This window comes from Humulus lupulus, chromosome 3 (genome assembly GCF_963169125.1).
Source record: "Humulus lupulus chromosome 3, drHumLupu1.1, whole genome shotgun sequence".
Taxonomy (NCBI): Eukaryota; Viridiplantae; Streptophyta; class Magnoliopsida; order Rosales; family Cannabaceae; genus Humulus; species Humulus lupulus.
Window position 1 is genome coordinate 123,878,296 of NC_084795.1, and position 19,813 is coordinate 123,898,108.

A 19,813-nucleotide genomic window follows, 5' to 3' on the forward strand; every position below is an offset into this window, starting at 1 on the left:
TTTTGAGTTAAAAATCAAAATCTCCTTTTTTATTAAATAATAAATTAAATAGTAATCCTCTTGGGTTCAACTTTATTTATCACTATACTAAAATAGTAACTAATCAAATCAATAATTAAATTTCATACCTTATAGTCAAAATCATAATATACAGTGTGGAAAAGTGGGAGAAAATGATATAAACTGGTAAACGAAAAAGTCATAACAATTAACTTTTAACAACATGATAAACGGCGAAAAGACAACATAAAACCAAGAAAGTTGAAAACAAAATGGCAAATAAAGTGACCGAGAACAATTTAAAAAGAAAACAAAATGAATATTACTTATGAAGCCATAAACGACAGGTTTTTTTTTTATCTAAGAAGCCATAAACAACAGTGGTGAGAGTAGAAGCTAAGATACTGAAAAGGAAACGACAAAATTATGGAGAAGCGGAGTATCGATCCCTGTACCTCTCGCATGCAAAGCGAGCGCTCTACCATCTGAGCTACATACCCATATGTTTTGTGGTTCCTCTTGTTATATTATTTACCTATAAATAAGTACATAGTGTTGGTGTGTCTCTGTAACCGCTTTTTTTTTTTTTTCGTCAGGCGGTACCACTAGGGGTGAGCATCGGTCGGTTTGGGCGGTTTTTTCACAAAAAAAAATCCAGAATTCGGTTTTCGGTTCGGATTGGTGCAATCCAAAAACCGACCGAACCAAACCAGTTTAAAAAAAAACCGACTGTTTTGGACCGCGGTTTGGTCGGTTAAACCGACCAAACCGAATTGATTATTTATTTATTTATTTTTTTGAAAGTTTTAGTTAAAAAATTAAAAATTTTGGATTGTTAGAATTCATTTTTTTGTGTTTTTAAAACATAAATATATAGAACATAATTACATTTACAAGTTCCTTAAGTTTTTTTTTTTATTAAAAATTTTAATAATTAAAAATTATATAATATTATATTATTATTTTATTGTGTTCGGTCGGTTTCGGTCACCCAAAATTTCCAAACCGACCGAACAGTGGCGGTTTGCACCGTCGGCGGTTTTTTCGGTTTTCGGTTTAAACGGTTTCGGTTTTTTCGGTGTTCGGTAGGTCGGTGTACACAGTTTTTTCGGTTTTTCAGATTTTATGCTCAGCCCTAGGTACCACTTCTTTGATTCAGGCCATGGTGATAATAGGAATTCAGTATAAATACGTGTGTACAGGGATGTAGATGGGGCGGGTCTGCCCCACCCCGCCCCATTTTGCCATGCCTATGTGGGTACATTGAGAATATAAGAAGTTGCAGCAAAATGACAACTTATCTTGGTAAAATTCATCGTTACATCAGCTGTATAAACTTATTTGCTAAGATGTTAAAGCTAGATAGTAGATACAGCCTGAAAAAATGTATACTTTTCTTTGTGTTTTGTGTTCTGTTTTTTTTTTTTCAAAGAAAAAATTGACAAATTGACATTGGTTCACTAATTGATTTTGCCAATGAAGTATGCAGACAAAAAAAGAAGCTTGATCTTTCTGAAAATATAAACTAATTACAGCTAGCTACTATAACAATGGGAGTTGTTATCGAATATGGTATTGCAGATACAATTCCTGGTTTGATCTCCTTGTATCCAAATTTGAATTTGGTCCAACCCCATATGTACAACCTAGACAGCTGCATCATGCCTCAATTGAGTATTTGATGTGCAATCATCATCATGCCAATTTGACATAAAGGCCGCTGTGTAACTTCTTCTGTGTTGTTATTTCTTTTTTGTTTTTTTTTTTGTTTGTCTTCTTCTTCTTTCTTTCCGATTTCTTTTCAAGTCTGTGCTTTATTTGATCTGTATTTATACTTGATGGCCCAGAAAAGGTAGTGCAAGAAATTCAATGCACTGAGCACACACATAAGCCAGTAGAAGCGATCTAAGTGATGATGATTTATGTTGCTTCCAGACAGCCATGGTTTGTGTTTGGAGATTCCTGTGACATTATTGACTATGGACACAACCACTGTGCTTAGATAGTATCCCATAGCCAAAGAAACCCAGGAAAGGGATGTAGCCAAAGATCTCATGCTTAGAGGTGCTTCTGTAAAGAAAAATTCCAATAACCCTGCTAAGGTGAAAAGATCTGCTGAACCAAGGAACAGGTACTGCAGTGCAACCCAAAAGAAAGTGATGGGCAATGGCTCGTTTGAGTCAAGTAGGCCTGAGCTGGTTGCAACTCTCTTTCTCTTAATCTCAACAAGTGCAGCCACTGCCATTGCTAAAATGGAAAGAAGTAAACCGATTCCGATTCTCTGCAGGTGAGTTATGCCCATTTCGGATTTGGTTACTTTTCTAGCAAAGGGGATAATGAAATGGTCGTATATTGGAGCTAGGATCATGATAAAGACGACTGGGAAAATGGGGAGGGAAGCTGGTGGAACTTTCAACGAACCGAGCTTTGTGTTCATTGTTGCTGCTTGTTGGACAGAAAATGTGGATAGCTGAGCCAAGCAGCAATTGAGCATGATTGTGCAAGCAAAGATGCGAAGAACTTTGAGCACAGCCTTGACATCTTCTACTTGCTGCACACTGCATTCTAGAGCCACATGAACTGGATCAGCCTCAGCTGCACTGTTGAGGAATTTGAAGCTATTTGATGTGGGTTCAGTGGACTCCTTTGTTTTTGAATCTTCTTCCACTTCCTTGTTGCTTGTGGTGGTGGGAGAGGATGATGTTCCCATGTTTGCAATTGCATTGCTTGGTGTCTTCTTCATGCAAGTATTTACCAAGGCAGCCACCAGAACCTGCGTAGTCCATTCATATAAATAAACATAGGTGAGATCATTCTTATGACTTTGATGATTCTGATTGTTTGAAATGCTTCTAACTATGTCATATTCAGGGGATGGGAATGACTTGAACAGAAAGAAACAGGGGATTTAATAATGTATACATAAAGTAGTCATCTTTTGCTTCACCTTGACAATTATTGTAAGTGGACTCCCAGAAGGTATTTTGTTCCTGTAAAGAGCTGAGCCAGATAGGAAGACCGGGATTGATAACAATATGCTGAGAGTTGAGATTCCAAAACCCCATTCCCACCCTTTGTTGTCTTCAATCCACACAACTAACGTCACTGCTATCAGGGCACCACATGAGAGACAAAACACAAAGTAGTTGAAGAAAGTTGATCTCTGCTTTCTTCCTTGAGGGGTGCTTTCATCGAATTGCTCGGCGCCATGTGACGGTAGCGATCCTTTTATGCCCCCAACACCAAGTGCAACCAGATATAACCCAAGAAATAGCATTGCAGCCTTGCCACCATGAACTTCTTCACATGGCATATCCAAACCGGTTTTTTTGCACGGTGGTGGTTTGAGAGATAATGAACGAGCTTGTACTGTGAGTATAATTAGACCCTATAACAAAGTTTCACATTCAAATTGGTTAGTGCAATTGTGAGTAACTGTGTCTATATTATAAAATCATGTCACTCAAAAGCTTTATATGTCTATATGTTGAAAGTGGCTAGAGAAAAATTGGTCTACTTAATATTCCTAGTAGTGAGTACCAATATGACTCCTAATTGGTGTTAGACTTAGTGCGCAATTGTTGGGACAAGTTCCACAATAATTTTGTTTTAATCTTATTTTTAAATAAAGAGGAGGAAAGAAATGCTAAAGTGGTGGTGATTGATTGATGATCTCATATGGTTTTAGTTCCACCACACTTTTGTCATACACAAGTACAAGATTGCATATTAATGTATGACTATGTAATATTATTATATGATTAGGAGGGACTAGATTTCAATAGAAGGTTTTAAGGGGACCCACATATTGTGCAACTTTGTCAGTATCCCAAAATGGAGTAACTGTGAGAGAACGCATCACATAATAATTTCTTCCTTTTGGGGTGATGACTAAATAAAAGCAACAAATAGCACAGATGTAACAATATAAGGAAAGACCAATCTATTAGGATTATGGCATGTAACAAAGGTAACATGTCAAGCTTATTAGGTTAAGGCACTATCAAAAGAGAGAGAGAGAGAGAGAGAGAGATGGTGGGCCCTAAATACACGTGCTGAGCCCACTTAAGTTCCTGGACTATTTTGCACCAGATTGGGACTTCATATTGTGTCGTTTGTCCTTATGAACTGTCACTATATAGAAAGGTACTGCTTATTTACTAAGAGGAATATGCATATACTCTGCTTCTAATTTCATAGTACTTTTAGGGTTTGGTTTATCATAATAGTAACCACACACGTGGTTCATGAACCTAAATATGCTGCTACACCACATTTAGAAAAGAGCATTGCTATTAGGCACTATTGGCACCCAACACACTCGCTAGCGATCTTTTATAATAGTTATTAAATTAAAATATATTAGACTCGATATTTAATTATACCAACAACAATAAGACAACTCACCTAGCATTTTGCCTCAACAAACTCAACAAAACAACTGAGTTTATATAATGAATGAATATTTTGCCTTATAATCTCTTCCAGAAGAAAAAGGAATCCATAAACAGCAAAATACTAATGTGCAACCAGAAAAAAAAAGGACTGGATTTAGTTTCCGGATAAAAAACTGCACTGAATAGACTAATAATAACACAATATAGCCCAGACAATAGGTATGACTACATCACCGGTTTTGGTTCTTTAAATAGGATTGAACAAAGAGTGGGATCGTGGAGGAATACCATTGGCTCAATTTTTGAGGTCTTATCATATTCAAAGCAGAGACAAAATTTTAGAGAGGTTGGTGACAAAGACAAATGTAGATCATGTATTGTATTCTTGCCCCCTCTAGCTAGTTGAAATTGATTTATCGAAGCTTCTCTTTCTTCAAACATACATAGAAACAAAATATACATAATATGGGGTCCTAAGGGCACCCTTACACATAACACTGTCTACGCTGCATGAGTAATGTGGATAGACCCGAATGGCCAATACCTAATTCAATGTGTGGAACATGATTTGAGAATGATTTAATGCTATGTTTATCGCTCTCTCGATGACTTTTCTTACACACGTGTGACACACTATACATATATTTTGTATTAACTACGAAATTTTGTCTTTAGTTGGATTAAAGGTACATATTAATGACTATGCCATTTTTTTTTGGGGGGGGGGTAGGTACTTGACTTAAAGCCAAAAACAAAAACTGGGTGTGTCCAAAGTGATGACTCCATTAAAAATATGGTGTGATTCTTGTAGAAGACTATTTGTAATTTTTTATAACATATATATGGCATACACTCACAAAAACATATATATATATATATATTATCCAAGGGGTTGCAAAACAGACTGCAATAAATTTATCAGAGGTCTTGTCTCGACAGGAGAGCCAGGTTGGATAGCTTTAAGCAAGATAAAGTGATATAGTCCGTTACCTTCACTACATACAAACGTTAATTAGGGTTGCTTCGTAACGTCTTAAACTTTGTATGCTTCCTCTCCGACCAAGGCCATTATTTAATGTTTTCGATAAGGGTGAGAGAAAATAATAATTTTAATAATAACAATTGCAAAATGCAGTACTAAAAGGTGATGGAAAACACCGATTTTTGCACTCTGAAATAAAACCAAAAAAAAATCTGTGACAATTACTTAGACTTATATTTCTCTGTGAATGGTACTTATCATATTTGTTGCAAGTTGCAAAGTTGCAACCCCAGATTTCAGCCGACTTTGAAAGTAATTAGACTGTAAATCATGGTCATATGTTCCAAGCCACGTGTACAACAGATTCCTTTGAAAATATCAAAAGGAAAAAAAACATACATTTCTATTTCTTGTTTAATTGACCAATTAGTAAAAACTTCCAAAATTCAAGACAAAAGAATTAGGTTATATAGCCAAGCATACTATTCTATCTAAGAAAATTAGCAGTCTATGCAAACATATGGCTATGTAAAAAGAGTGATCAAATGAGAAAAAGCAGAGAAAGAATAAGAAGAATAGGGAGAAATTAAGAGAGGAGTTAATTTATATAATAATTACTTATAAGAAGAGCACTTACGAGAAATTCAACAACTGCACTTATCAGGTAGATGTGATAAGCGGTGAAAAAGGCATCCGATAAGAAACCTCCAAGAAGGGCCAGAAGGAAAGCCGTTCCCATGAAATTTGTGACGTTGTTGGCCGATTTGGATGGAGATAAGTGCATATACTCCTTTAAGTACAGCACCAAATTGCTTGCATTTGCCAAGTATGCCAAGTTTTCCATGATCTCCACCACTGCATGCAATTATACCGAAATGATCACTATTGATATTAACATTTGAGATCAATACAATCTAATTAATCATTTTAAAAATATATTAAAACCATAATGGAATGAAATAATAAAAATATAAGTGATGAGAATTTTACAAACCCAAAACGAAGGAGGCTGCCAACATGCCTCCATGGCGGCCCTTGACAGCAGGCCTGTTCCTCCAATCTACATAGTCTTCCCATCTGGTTTCTACCTGGTTTTCTTCTAACTCCTACAATATCAAAACCCATCAAAGGAATTTTAGAAATATAAATACATATGTATATAATTATACATAAGAGAAGAAGGAAAAAAAAAGCCATGATTGAGAGAGAGAGAGAGAGGAGCAAAAAGTAGAAGAAAGAAAGAAAAAGATATATAGCTTAGTATAAAGAAGAACAGAAGAAGAAGAACCCACCATTTTGCTATCTCTTCTTTATCTTTCTTTCTCTCTTTTTTCTTTTTGGTTCAACTTCAACTTTTGGTTAATTGGTTTAGATCACTGCAGCAGGTAGAAGAGAGGGGCGACTTTTGATTAGAGGAACAAGAGTTGTGACTGGTGGTAGGAGATTTTAAAGAGTTGGGATGAGAGAGAAAATTGAAATAAATATTAAATAATATATATATATATAAATTAATAAAAGTGGCAGAGGAGTATTACTACTACTCCTCCATATCCGAAGGGAGAGAATAGTTACACTTGGAAAACGACTTTGCTCCCTTCTAATAAAATCTGTGCAAAGTTTACTAGTCAGAATATGTAATGATCCCTTTACATAACATGTGAAAGCATCCCAAATTATAACAAGGAGATGAGAAAAAAAATAAAAGAAAGAAAGAAAGAAAAAGGAGGTTCTTTAGCTCACATAGATTTTTAGAATTTTATTTGTTTGGTTAATAAAGAGAAAGGATATATACTGTCAAAAAATTAATAATTATTACATATCTATATATGTGTATGTATTTCCCTGATAAAAGGGAAAGATAGATAGAAGGCTATCATCAAACTTAATTAACCTACCCAAATAGATTTATATATGTATAAAGGAAAATCTGGCAATTAAATATATATGGTACTCCCATTTTCAAATAAATAAATAAAATATATATGGCACTCCCCCTTTGGCTTGTTTGACCAACGAAACCTTTATATTTAATGCAAAGGTGACGATGCCTTACCTTCCTAATTATGGCATACTAGGCTTTCTCATCACAATGCCAATGCTAGATAATACTTGTTAATACATGTAACACATTTTTTTTTTTATTTACAGTGCAATTCATAATAAATAATGTAGAGTTTTTTTTTTTTATGCACTCCATTTTTTTTTTGGTGTATCAGTGCATTCATTAATGTTTTCGGCATTGGATAATTATAATTATAATTTTTTTTTTATGAGAGAATCTAGTATTGATTTAAAATATTCTACAAATTTTCAAAATTTTTAAATAATTTATATTTTAAAAATAATATTTAAATAGTTTGTTACAAGCGTGTGATTATTTTTTTTATATTAGTAGAAAAAATAGTATTTAAACTTTGATTTTGTTACTGGAAATTAGTCTAAATTTTTTAAAAATTTACAAAATATTCTAAATAATTTTAATATCGACCATCATTAAAAAAAAAAAAAAAGAATTATAATTATGTTCGTGCCATAAACAAGAAAGTCTGCATCAGTACATTAAAAACTTGGCTGCACCCAAAAATGTTCTAATAATATTAATTCACGGTTATATATATACACACAATATTCTATATTTTTGAATTAAATATAGGAGAGAACTTATTCTTTAATCTTTACTGTACATGTGTAGCAACGTGATCCATCAAAGCTGAGAGCTTGATTTATCAAATGGCAGGGGATGAAGTCATGATCTGGGTGGACGAAGAAGATAGATAAGAATATATAAATATATACATACATTAAATAATAATTATGTATAAATATCTAATTAAAAAAAAAAAGATATTGGAAACCTGTGGGCCGTTTGATGGGCGTGATGACGCGAAGTAATGGCCGGGGGAATCCAAGTTGCATAAGGGAGTGGAGCTTTGTAAGATTTGGGATAATAGTGTTAAAGAAAGAGCTTTTTTTTATTATTATTATTTTCTTTTTTATAAAATTGAAAACATTAAAGAGGAATATGGTTTAATTTGTAGGATTTGAATTTGAAAGTGAGTCAAATGAGAGCTTTTTAAGAACATACCCACCATCCTATTCTCCTACCCTCCACTACGTACTACCACACTAGAACTAGAGAGAGTCACCCTTCAATTTGCTAGCTAGTGGGACGACCACGGACTTCTCTCTTTATAAAGTACACTAGAACATGAAAATATTCAAAGCTAACTTCACTCTTTTCTAATTCTCCTCGCCAGGATATATATACATATATAAATATATAAAGTATTGAATAATAATGTGTAATTTGTTGAACACTAATTGGTTTTTTCAGATAATGGTCTGTTTTGTTGGTTCTACGTACTAATATTGGATATGTATAAATATACATATTGGTCCAGATGGTTAAATTCATTAGCTTTAGCACAGTAGTCAAAGATAGTATGATGATCCAATCAAACTATATATATTTTAAACATTAATGCCGTATTTTGTAATAATATATGGCTCTTTGTTGATGCTTGGTGATGGTGAATACTTTTTGATGCAAATGTTCAGTGAATACTTATTATAATCAATTTCAAACAAATAAGTATTCCTTTCCCATTAATACGTTTGATTTTCTAGAAAATGTTGTTATTTTTTAAAAGCGGTCTTTTTTCTTACTAAATAGTACTTAGACTATGTCTCGATAATGGGAATGAGAAAAAAATACTGACAATTGTATTCCTAGTTATTCTAAAATGATGAGTACTTATGCTTATATATTAATAGAATCCATTTGCACTAAGAATCTTATCCATTTTATAGGATAATTCTCTACTTCGCATACATGCGTTTTTTATTTCTGATATTTAGAAAAATTATAACTCAATTTTTTTTAAGATAGTATACATTATAATTATAGTAGCCATGTTATTAATTTTTTGAAAATTTTGAATAATTTATAGTGTCCAAATTAAAGTTTAAATACTCAATTGCATGTGTGATTAAATTTTTTTATATGCGTATAAAACAGACAATTTAAACTCTCATTTGAACTTTATAAATTATTTGAAATTTTTTAAAAAAATAGTAGAATTCTTACTATAACTATAATATACATTTTTATAAAAAAAATTAAATTATAATTTTACAAATACTAAAAATTGAAAATAACGTTGGAGCATTTTCTATGCCCCTTATAAATATTCCCTTTATTTATCTGTTGGGAGTAAGACTTTCAAATGTGCGTTTTTTGTTTTTTTTAAAAGAATTTTAATTAATTTCTTAAATAAATGTGATTGTTTTTGTTTCCAGAAAAATAATTAAGGCCTTTTTATTAATGATACCTGATATTACAGAATAGATTCTTTTCCCTTAAAAATTTTCATTAGAAAACAAAAACTTAGGGCCTGTTTGGTATTGTTTTCTGTTTTTTGTTTTCAAAATTGTGTTCTCAGAAATGAGAACAGAAAACTGTTTTTGTAGTTTTTAAAAAACAAGAGGTGTTTGGTTAATATTTTCTAAAAACATTTTTTTAGTTTTATTTTTTTTAAATCTTAAATAAAAAATTAACAAATATATTTACAAATAGAAAAATATTTTAAAAGTTTGCAATAAATAATGAAATAAAATAATTTAAAAGAAAAAATGATGAAAAATAAGAAGTGAGAAAATTTGAGAACAACAGAAAACAACTTTTCCTTGTTCTCAAAATTTTCTGTTTTTTGTAACTTTGTTTTTAAAAATTGTTTTCTGAAAACAATGCCAAACACCCACACTTGTTTTCAAAAAACAGTTTTTAGCTTTTAAAAACAAAAAACAGTTTTTTAGTTAAGGTGCCAAACACCCCCTTACTAGTTCGAGTTACGAGAACATGTGTAAAAGCACAAAATCATGTTTCTTTTAAAAGGTGAGAAAATTTGTAATCATAACTTAACAATAATCCACATGATTAAACGCGTAAATTAAAGCTTATCTACAACCTCGTGTTTTGGGAATTCTTTTGGCAAATATTTGCCCGATTGCCATTACTTTGAGGGATATCAAAATAGCCTATCCACAAAGTCAACTATACATTTTTCTTCTGTCTCTTTTGTTCTTTTGCAATGGAAAATTTAATTACTCATCAATTCATCCTATTTTTCTTTGCCGTTTTTTTCTTCATTTATATTATAATAATATTTAAATGTCCAATTAATTATAGTAGGGTCCATAGCTCTAGAGTCAATACCCAATATTCTTACGAAAAATAATATTTAATTAGATTTTTTTCTAAAAAAAAAAGAGAAATAGAGTTCAAAGCAACCGTAAACCAACCGTAAACGTGATAGGCCACCTATTACGTATGTGTATGCTAGGAGGAGTAGGAGGCCTTAAGGCAGGCTAGCAGCAGCTGATTGGGGTTTGGGTGAGTGTTAGTTATAGGAGATTAGTTTAGCTGTGCGGTAGGTACACGTTAGTACCAATAGAGGTGGGGATTTAAGGGAGGGTGTGAGTTGTTTATAGAGGGAGGGAATTGGTAGGGTTGTATCCCAAGAGGGAGAGACTAGGCTCTCGAATTCCTGGATAATCAATACAGACTCTATTTTCTTCTCTCCTATCTTCTCTATTTTCTTTGTTAGCTGTTTGGAATACTAACTTGGCAGGACAAGCTTACCAAGTGGTATCAGAGACTTCGATCACCATGGGACCAAAGAAGGATACTCAGTTGAAGGTTTTGGAAGAACGGGTCAACGCTCTTCACTCGGAAGTTCACCGCCAATTGCAGGAATTTCACTCAGAGCTGCAACCATTTCCCAAGGAGATGGAGGTGCTAAAAACTGAGGTGCAGAGGTTACCTGCAATGGAGAAGAAGATGAACTTCGTGGTAACTCATCTAGCTCAGTTGCTGCAAGCTTCGGGGAAGCCGAACACAGAGACCACTGCCATGGACGTCGATCGGCAACGACGAGCTTTGGATGGGGAAAATTCTTCTGCTCTGAAACCAACCTCACTGAGTTCCCATACTACACCATCGCCGAGGGATTCCTATTACTCGGGGCAGTCTTATGGTCACGACTATCGACCACCGCGAATGGAGCTACCATTGTTCACGGGGGAAAATCCAGATGCTTGGATTTATAGGGCGGAGCGATACTTCCTGCTGTCTCGAATGACTGAGCAGTTGATGTTGGAGACGGCAGTTATCGGGTTGGACGACGATGCCTTGACCTAGTTTCAGTGGGAGAACCAACGTCGTCCCATTACTTCATGGGCTACCTTGAAGAAGCTCATCGTCCTACGTTTTCGAGCTGCTCCGATTGGGTCGCTCTCCGAGGAGTTCTTCTCAGTCACCCAAACCACCATTGTAAAGGACTACCGCCTCTGATGGGAACTCCTGGCTTCTCGGGTATTCGACACACCCGATCACATTCTTGAAGGGAGCTCCGTCCGTTGGTTGAAGGAGAGCATTAAGGCTGCTTTGCATATTTTGCAGCCCATGGGCCTGGCCCAAATCATGGACACAGCTCAAAGAATAGAAGAGGGCCACCAGTTGTTGCATTCAGGCTAGCCAATTAGAACTGATCTTGCCAAACCAATTGTTAGCCCAATCACTCCCATCCGCCAGTCTTTCAACCCCTTCACAGCTAAGTCCTTTACTTCGCCTGTCTCACCTTCTTCTCAGGCAACGACTATTGCCAAGACTGTCATGACCCCAATACCCAAACAGTCTCAGTTTCGTAGGTTGCCAGAGGTGGAGTATCAAGACAAGAAGGCTCGTGGGGTATGTTTTAAATGTGATAAGAAATTTTTTCGGGGCCATGAGTGTGAGCAAAAATCTTTGCAAGTGTTATTGCTGAGTGATGAGGAGGATTCGGTGCAAATGGAGGAGTCACCACCACCATCCCCAGACTCGGGCGAAACAGTGGTCACGGAGGAGACTTTGGCCACTTTGTCCCTTAATTCTTTAGTCGGAATCTCCTCTACCCATTCGATGAAACTCGCTGGACATATTGGACAACAACCCGTTACTGTTCTGATTGATAGTGGAGCAACTCACAACTTTATTTTATGGATGTCGTCTCACCAACGGGCATTCCGATCATGGCTACTACTTGTTATGGGGTTCTTTTGGGCACAGGAGGCAAGGTTCGGACAGAAGGAATTTGTGCTCAAGTGGAATTAGACTTGGGAGCTCTTAGGGTGATGACTAATTTTTTACCGTTGGAACTAGGAGGGGCTGATGTAATCTTGGGCATTAAATGGCTGGAAACTCTTGGCAATATGCAAGTTAATTGGAGAACAATGTTTATGAAATTTGAGATGAATGGAGCATGGGTGGCATTGCAAGGCGACCCTAGTTTGTGCAAGTCTCATATTTCACTCAAGGCGATGATTTTGGCAGTGGAAAAGGAAGCCCAAGGTTTTTGGGTTCAGTTCGAGGCACTTTCTAAGGAGATGGTAGCACCACAGCAGCAACTTTCTCAAGAGATTGCTTCGATACTCCAGCAGTTTGAGTTCGTGTTTGAGATGCCACCTCGTTTACCACCAAAACGATCACGCGAGCATGCTGTAAATCTACGAGTTGGGGCTGGCCCCATTTCAATACCCCCATACAGATATGCACAAGTCCAAAAGGATGAGATTGAACGCTTAGTGACTGAAATGCTACAAGCAGGAATTATTCAGCCTAGCACGAGCCCATTCTCTAGTCCGGTGCTCTTGGTTACGCAGAAAGATGGGAGTTGGCATTTTTGTGTGGACTATAGGGCTCTAAATCGCGAGACAGTGGCTGACAAGTTCCCAATTTCGGTTATAGATGAATTATTGGATGAGCTTCATGGTGCAAAGGTGTTTACCAAGTTGGATTTAAAATTCGGTTACTACCAAATTAGAGTAACTACTCGGGACGTGGATAAAATGACACACAAATGGCATTATGAGTTCCTAGTAATGCCTTTTGGTCTCACCAATGCGCCAGCCACTTTTGAAGCCTTGATGAATGAAATGTTTCAGAATTTCTTGAGGAAATTTGTGTTGGTATTCTTTGATGACATTCTCATCTATAGATCATCATTGGAACAACACCTCAACCATCTAGCCTTGGTGTTGGAACGCCTCCACCAACATAGCCTCTATGCCAATAAGAAGAAATGCATGTTTGGGAAAGAGCAAGTGGAGTATTTGGGCCATGTTATTTCTTCCCAAGGTGTGGCAGCCGACCCAAGTAAGCTGGAAGCTATGGAGAATTGGCCTATACCGAGGTCCATGAAGGAGTTACGAGGTTTCCTAGGACTAACGGGCTACTACAGAAAGTTTGTTAAGGGGTATGGTGGTATCGCGAAACCTCTTACCGATCAACTAAGCAAGGGTGCTTTTGGCTGGACACAAGAGGCTAATGAGGCTTTCCTTCAATTGAAGCAAGCCATGTGCTCGGTTCTAGTACTTGCCTTGCAATATTTTTCAGTGTCGTTTGTTGTAGAGGTTGATGCATCGAGGGCTGGTTTAGGCGCTGTATTAATGTAGAATGGGCTCCCTATCGCATATTTCAGCCAAGTGTTATCATCTCGAGCTCGTACCAAATCCATTTATGAGAGGGAGTTGATGGCAATCGTGCTCGCCATCCAAAAGTGGCGTCCGTATCTGTTGGGGCGTAGATTTTTTGTGAGGACAGATCAAAGAAGTTTGAAATATCTATTGGAGCAGCGATTGGTGGCTTTGGAACATAAAAAATGGCTTACTAAAATCTAGGGATATGATTTTGAAACACAATATCAGCCTGGGTTGGAGAATAAAGCAGCAGATGCATTATCTCGAATGCATTGTGAGGGATCCTTGGTTGCCATTTCCGTTCCAAACGTGCTATCAACACCAGATTTACAAGACCATGTAGCGACTGATTCGACACTATCTAAGGTGCTGAAGGATTTGTCTAATGGGCAGGACTGTGGGGGGTATTCTTTGGTGCAAGGCTACCTCAAGTTCCGTGGTCGATTGGTGATTTCGTCGTCCTCTCTGTTTTTTTATATTACTGCTACAAGAATATCACAGTAGCAACTTAGGTGGACATTCAGGTGTGTTCAAAACATTACAGCGCATCGCATCTGACTTGTATTGGCGAGGTATGCGCAAAGATATACAGAAATTTGTTGCGGAATGCTCTGTTTGCCAGCAGAATAAGTATTTGGCACAGTCTCCAGCTGGTTTATTACAACCATTACCTATTCCTGAGCAGGTTTGGGAAGACATTTCTATGGACTTCATCAAAGGGCTGCCAACTTCGAATGGGTTTGACTCTATTTTTCTGGTGGTGGACTGATTGATCAAGTATGGTCATTTCATACCTCTTCGTCATCCGTATTCTATAGTCACCGTGGTGACAGCTTTTGTGCGAGAGGTGGTGAGGCTTCATGGCATACCCCGCTCCATTATATCCGATTGAGACAAAATTTTCCTCAGTCTATTTTGGAAGGAACTCTTCCATTTGCAAGGTACAGTATTGAACCAGAGCACAGCGTACCATCCTCAAATTGATGGGCAAACCGAGGTGGTCAACCGCTGTTTGGAGACTTATCTTCGCTGTTTTGTTAGCTCAAAACCTACTCAATGGGCCAAATGGCTGCCTTGGGCGGAGTATTGGTATAATACTTCGTTTCACTCATCTGCGGGGATGACTCCGTTTCGTGCACTTTATCATAGAGACCCTCCTCCATTGCTTCGGTTTGAGCCAACAAGCACTAGGGTCTCGACAGTAGAGCAGAACCTTCAAGCTAGAGATGATGTTTTAGTATTGCTGAAGCAGAATTTACACCGAGCCTAGCAAAAGATGAAGGCTCAAGCCGATCGGAAGCATCGGGATGTGGACTTTGAAGTTGGAGACTTGGTATATGTTAAATTGCGACCTTACCGTCAACGCTCGGTCGCCAAACGCCTCAATGAAAAGTTGTCTTTACGATTCTTTGGCCCTTTTCCTATGTTGGACCGAATTGGAGCAGCAGCATATCGCCTCCAGCTCCCTCCGGATGCAGCAATACACCCTATTTTTCATGTTTCATTACTGCGTGCTGCCCTTGGTCCAAACCAGCAAGCCACGACTTTACCACCTAGGTTAATAGCTTATTTGGAATGGTTATTGGTGCCGGAAGCTGTGTTGGAAGTGAGGTCAGGAACCCATAAAGAAGCACCTCAGGCATTGATTAGAACTTGCCTGAGTTTGAAGCCACATGGGAGGATTTTCATGTGATACAGGAACAATTCCAAAATTTCCACCTTGAGGACAAGGTGAAGCTTTTGGCAAGCAGTATTGATAGGCCACCTATTACGTATGTGTACGCTAGGAGGAGTAGGAGGCCTTAAGATAGGCTAGCAGCAACTGATTGGGGTTTGGGTGAGAGTTAGTTATAGGAGGTTAGTTTGGTTGTACGGCAGGTACACGTTAGTACCAATAGAGGTGGGGATTTAAGGGAGTGTGTGAGCTGTTTTTAGAGGGAGGGAATTGGTAGGGTTGTAACCCAAGAGGGAGAGACCAGGCTCTCGAATTCCTGGATAATCAATACAGACTCTATTTTCGTATCTCCTATCTTCTCTATTTTCTTTGTTAGCTGTTTGGAATACTAACTTGGCAAGACAACCTTACCAAAACCAGAACAAATTACATAAGAAGAAGAGGCATATATTAGATAGGATAGCTAGACAGGTACAAAAAGGAACACTTTCCTTCTAAAAAAAATTGATGCTTTACAATCTAAAGCAAATTTAGCTACATAGTCAACTATTATATTATTAATTCTGAGGCTATCATTTTGTTTGGTAAGGTGAATAGGAATTGAGATGGATTAAGGGTTATGGAATCAAGCAATTTATCGTTAGCATATTTTTGTTTGGTAAGAAGGAAATGACTAAGGATTGTAAATCCCTTAAGCCCACAAAAATCAATCATTCCATATAGGAAAAATACTACATTTGCCCTTGTGTTTTTCTTAAATACACGATCGGTCCCTGTGTTTTGTTAAATGACAATTCAGACCATGTGTTTTACAAAATGATTTAAAATAGTATCTTATACCCAATTTCGGTAAAGAAAAATCAAATATAATCTTTCATTCTTAGTTCCTCGACCACTTTCTCCACTTATATGAACCCATCACATCACTAACGACCCGGTAATTGATCTTATAATTGAAAATATTTTGACTAAAATCGAGTCTAGGATACTATTTTGGTCAATTTTGTAAAACACAGAATCCGAATTGTTATTTAACAAAACACAGAGGCCAAAATAGTATTTTTCTTTCCATATATGAGTGGATTCTAAAACGAAAAAAAAAAATCTTAAATAATTAAAATGACTAATGTAATATTGTTATTTATTTTAAATTGTAAAAAACAAATTAATCATTTCTTTCCATCCTATTATACCAAACAATTTGTCAGTCTCCTCTCCTTCTCTTTTTTTCTCAATCATTCTTAATTAAATTAGGAAAAATTACACCTAACACTGTAAATTAATTTTTTTTTTTTTAAAATACATAATTTTACAAAATATACGAATAACAGTTCGTTGCGATTTTGTAATCGCCTGTTACAATTTTTTTTAGTCTATAAATGTTGTTTACAAAATTGTAACATATGGTTACAAAATTATAAATTTTAATTACAAATTTGTAAACTTTGGGTATAAAAAATCTGTATTGTTATAAATTTGTAAACTTTGTTTACACAAAACAAAAAAACTCCATATTTATGATTATGACACTCCATATTTTTGTAATAATTTTACAGATGATGTATTTTTAGTATTTTTCTTTTAAAACCTTAGCTATTTTTGGGAATTTTCTGTTAAATTATCATCACCCCATCTTTCCTGCTAAACATAGTGTAAACAAAATACCCAAGCAATCTACAATTTGACAGGACAATAAGATATCTTCGATGAGGACATCTATGATAAACACACAAGTTAATATATTTATTTTGGAATGTTATTTTTACATATATATGAAACTAAGGTTAATTTTAATTAGTTATATATGATAGATTAATTAAATTGATTAAGAACTAAAACAAAAATAAATACACAAGTTTTATATGTTTGGCAGAAGAGACAAAAGATGTCAGCGTGATTTTATATAATATTACATACAAATGACGTGCAATGTATATTTCTTTAGTATTATTTATAAATTTGTATTAATTATTTTTATTAAATTTTTATTAATGCCATATAAATTTCAAATAAATATCATCTTTTAATTAAATAATTTTTTTTAAGTTTATATTTATTTTAGTTTTTGAATTTTGGGTGACAACAAGAGATTATATATTATATGTTTAATATAATATTAAATATTATACGTGGATTTTAAATTTAAGTTTCTTGCTAATTTTTTTTAAAAAAAATTTCTTGCTAATTGACAGTAAAATATATTATTTGTTTAATATGATATTATTCTAATAAGTGAGTTTAAGTTTAATTAAATTTTATTTAATTTATAAAATGTATTATTTTATTATTTTTAAATAATTATCATTGTAAAACATATCTTATTTTAATTAGTTAAATTATTTATTATTTTTAAATAATTATTATTGTAAAATATCTCAAAAATATCATATTTTAATTTGTTTAATTATTTATTATTTTTAAATAATTATTATTGTAAAATATTTCATTGATATCCTATTTTAATTTTTTTAATTATTTATTTTATTTTATTTAAGTTTAAGTGATGTTTACAAACTACCGTTAAATATAATAATATTATGTTAAATATAAGAATATTCTGTTAAAGTTAACATTAAAAAAATAAAAAACTAGTAAAACAAACAATTTCTGTTATCTACACACTTATTATATAGAAGAGATATATTCTATAAATGTATATTACATATATAGTCAAAATTAATCCGATTAAGGGTAGACAAACTTAGTTTGTGACGGGAGTAATGATACGTGCATTTAAAATATACATTCAAATTTTACACGTAATGTTGTGATATTATTTTATATTAATAATGAGTCTTAATTTTAATAATTATAATTATCTAAATTGAGATTTTCTATCTTAAGAAATAATAATACATTATTATATATAATATTTAAGTATATATTTTGAAGGATAATAAGAAAATGCTCCATATACAGTAAATTAGTTATATTTATATATATATATATATTTATATATATAAAAGTTACTAGTAGGACGGTAGACATCGTGGAATTGAAATGTCATTCAGATACGATTCTTAGAAGCTTTGAAAAAATTGAAGAACCCAACAAATCAACTTTCAATTCATGTAACTGTTGAAAATATCGGTTCTAAAAGAGCCAAAAAGGCTGCGTTTGCCATGTGAAGTGGATAATTGGATATCACCTCTCTATTTTGTCACCTGATTTTCTTAACTTGTATGAATAGTGAGGAATTGTATTTATATGAATATAAATGCTCTAATAATAAAAATCAAAATGAAAATTCTAAATGGATAATGAGGACATTAATTATATGTATGAAGGCAGGATATAAAAAATGTTTGTAAATGGATCGGTTTCAGTACTTATTTGAGAAAAATTACTCGTCAGTCATCATCTTTGACTAAAAATATTATTAATGGAACTTGTCATAATTGAGTAAATGATGATATAATGGAACAAATGATATTAACTTCTAAATGAAACGTGGAACCCATGCATATTACAATCAAGATTCGAAACTGTTTAATTATAATATAATATAAGTTGCTAGCTAGTGTATATTGTTATATCTTTTTCTATCCTCACTTTTTTTATTTATAAGAAATTCATAAGATTCTAATATTATTTTCACATATTTTAATTTTTTATTAATTAAAAAATTACTTAGTGAATAAAAAAGATTTATTACACCGTTATACTTTTTTTTCCCAATTTTTCACCTTTAATACTTTATTTTCGTTTGTTTCACAATAAACAAAGATACTATTAAAACTTGCCACAAAAGATGTAATATTATTCTAAGAAAAATATGTTTTTAATTTTAGGATGACATTCTTGTTAATTTATAAAAAAATATATATTTATAGGGAGCGACTACAATGCATCTCATTTTTTTGCAACACCGATTCATCCTTCTTCTATTTCGGCACCTGAATAGTTATAATTCAAAAAAATTTATAGCTATCTAGAACATCCTACAAATTTTCAAGAAATTCTGAATAAATTATGGTACCGAAACAGGGTCTAAACTGTCTGTTGCACGCGTGCCTGTTTTTTTGTGTACGCGTGTAAAATTTGACAGTTTGAACTATGTTTTCGACTTCGTAAACTATTTAGAATTTCTTGAAAATTTGCAGAATATTCTAAATACCTACAATGTATACCGTTATATGAAAAAAAATTGGGATTATATCTATTCAGGTGTCGAAATAGAAAAAAAATGCACCGGTATTACAAAAAAAAAATGATGCGTTATAGTCGTTCCCTATATTTATAATA

At 34.2% G+C, this 19,813-nt stretch overlaps 1 protein-coding gene and 1 long non-coding RNA gene across 3 annotated transcripts; one reads left to right on the top strand and one right to left on the bottom strand.

Moving 5' to 3' along the window:
• Nucleotides 1–234: 234 nt before the first annotated feature.
• Nucleotides 235–1,427, top strand: LOC133823126 (uncharacterized). Its single transcript, XR_009888149.1, has 2 exons — nucleotides 235–599; nucleotides 1,140–1,427. It is a non-coding gene; the product is annotated as an uncharacterized LOC133823126 (long non-coding RNA).
• Nucleotides 1,271–7,098, bottom strand: LOC133823125 (protein NRT1/ PTR FAMILY 4.6-like). 2 transcript variants are annotated; one of them, XM_062255730.1, is made up of 6 exons: nucleotides 6,952–7,098; nucleotides 6,672–6,755; nucleotides 6,374–6,485; nucleotides 6,017–6,234; nucleotides 2,948–3,388; nucleotides 1,271–2,773 (listed from the first exon to the last, which is right to left on the bottom strand). In XM_062255730.1, exons 2-6 carry the CDS (start codon nucleotides 6,672–6,674, stop codon nucleotides 1,802–1,804), a joined length of 1,746 nt encoding a protein of 581 aa, XP_062111714.1. In that variant the 5' UTR covers nucleotides 6,675–6,755; nucleotides 6,952–7,098; the 3' UTR covers nucleotides 1,271–1,801. The 2 variants fall into 2 exon arrangements, with proteins under 2 accessions (XP_062111714.1, XP_062111713.1); XM_062255729.1 differs by lacking the exon at nucleotides 6,952–7,098 and having other exon boundaries at nucleotides 6,672–6,862.
• Nucleotides 7,099–19,813: the final 12,715 nt, after the last annotated feature.

Coding starts and splice junctions, on each gene's coding strand:
- LOC133823125 (XM_062255730.1), bottom strand. Junction 6,235..6,373: donor GGCAGCCTCCTTCGTTTTGG/GTTTGTAAAATT, acceptor AATTGCATGCAG/TGGTGGAGATCATGGAAAAC. Junction 3,389..6,016: donor GTGCAGTTGTTGAATTTCTC/GTAAGTGCTCTT, acceptor ACTTTGTTATAG/GGTCTAATTATACTCACAGT.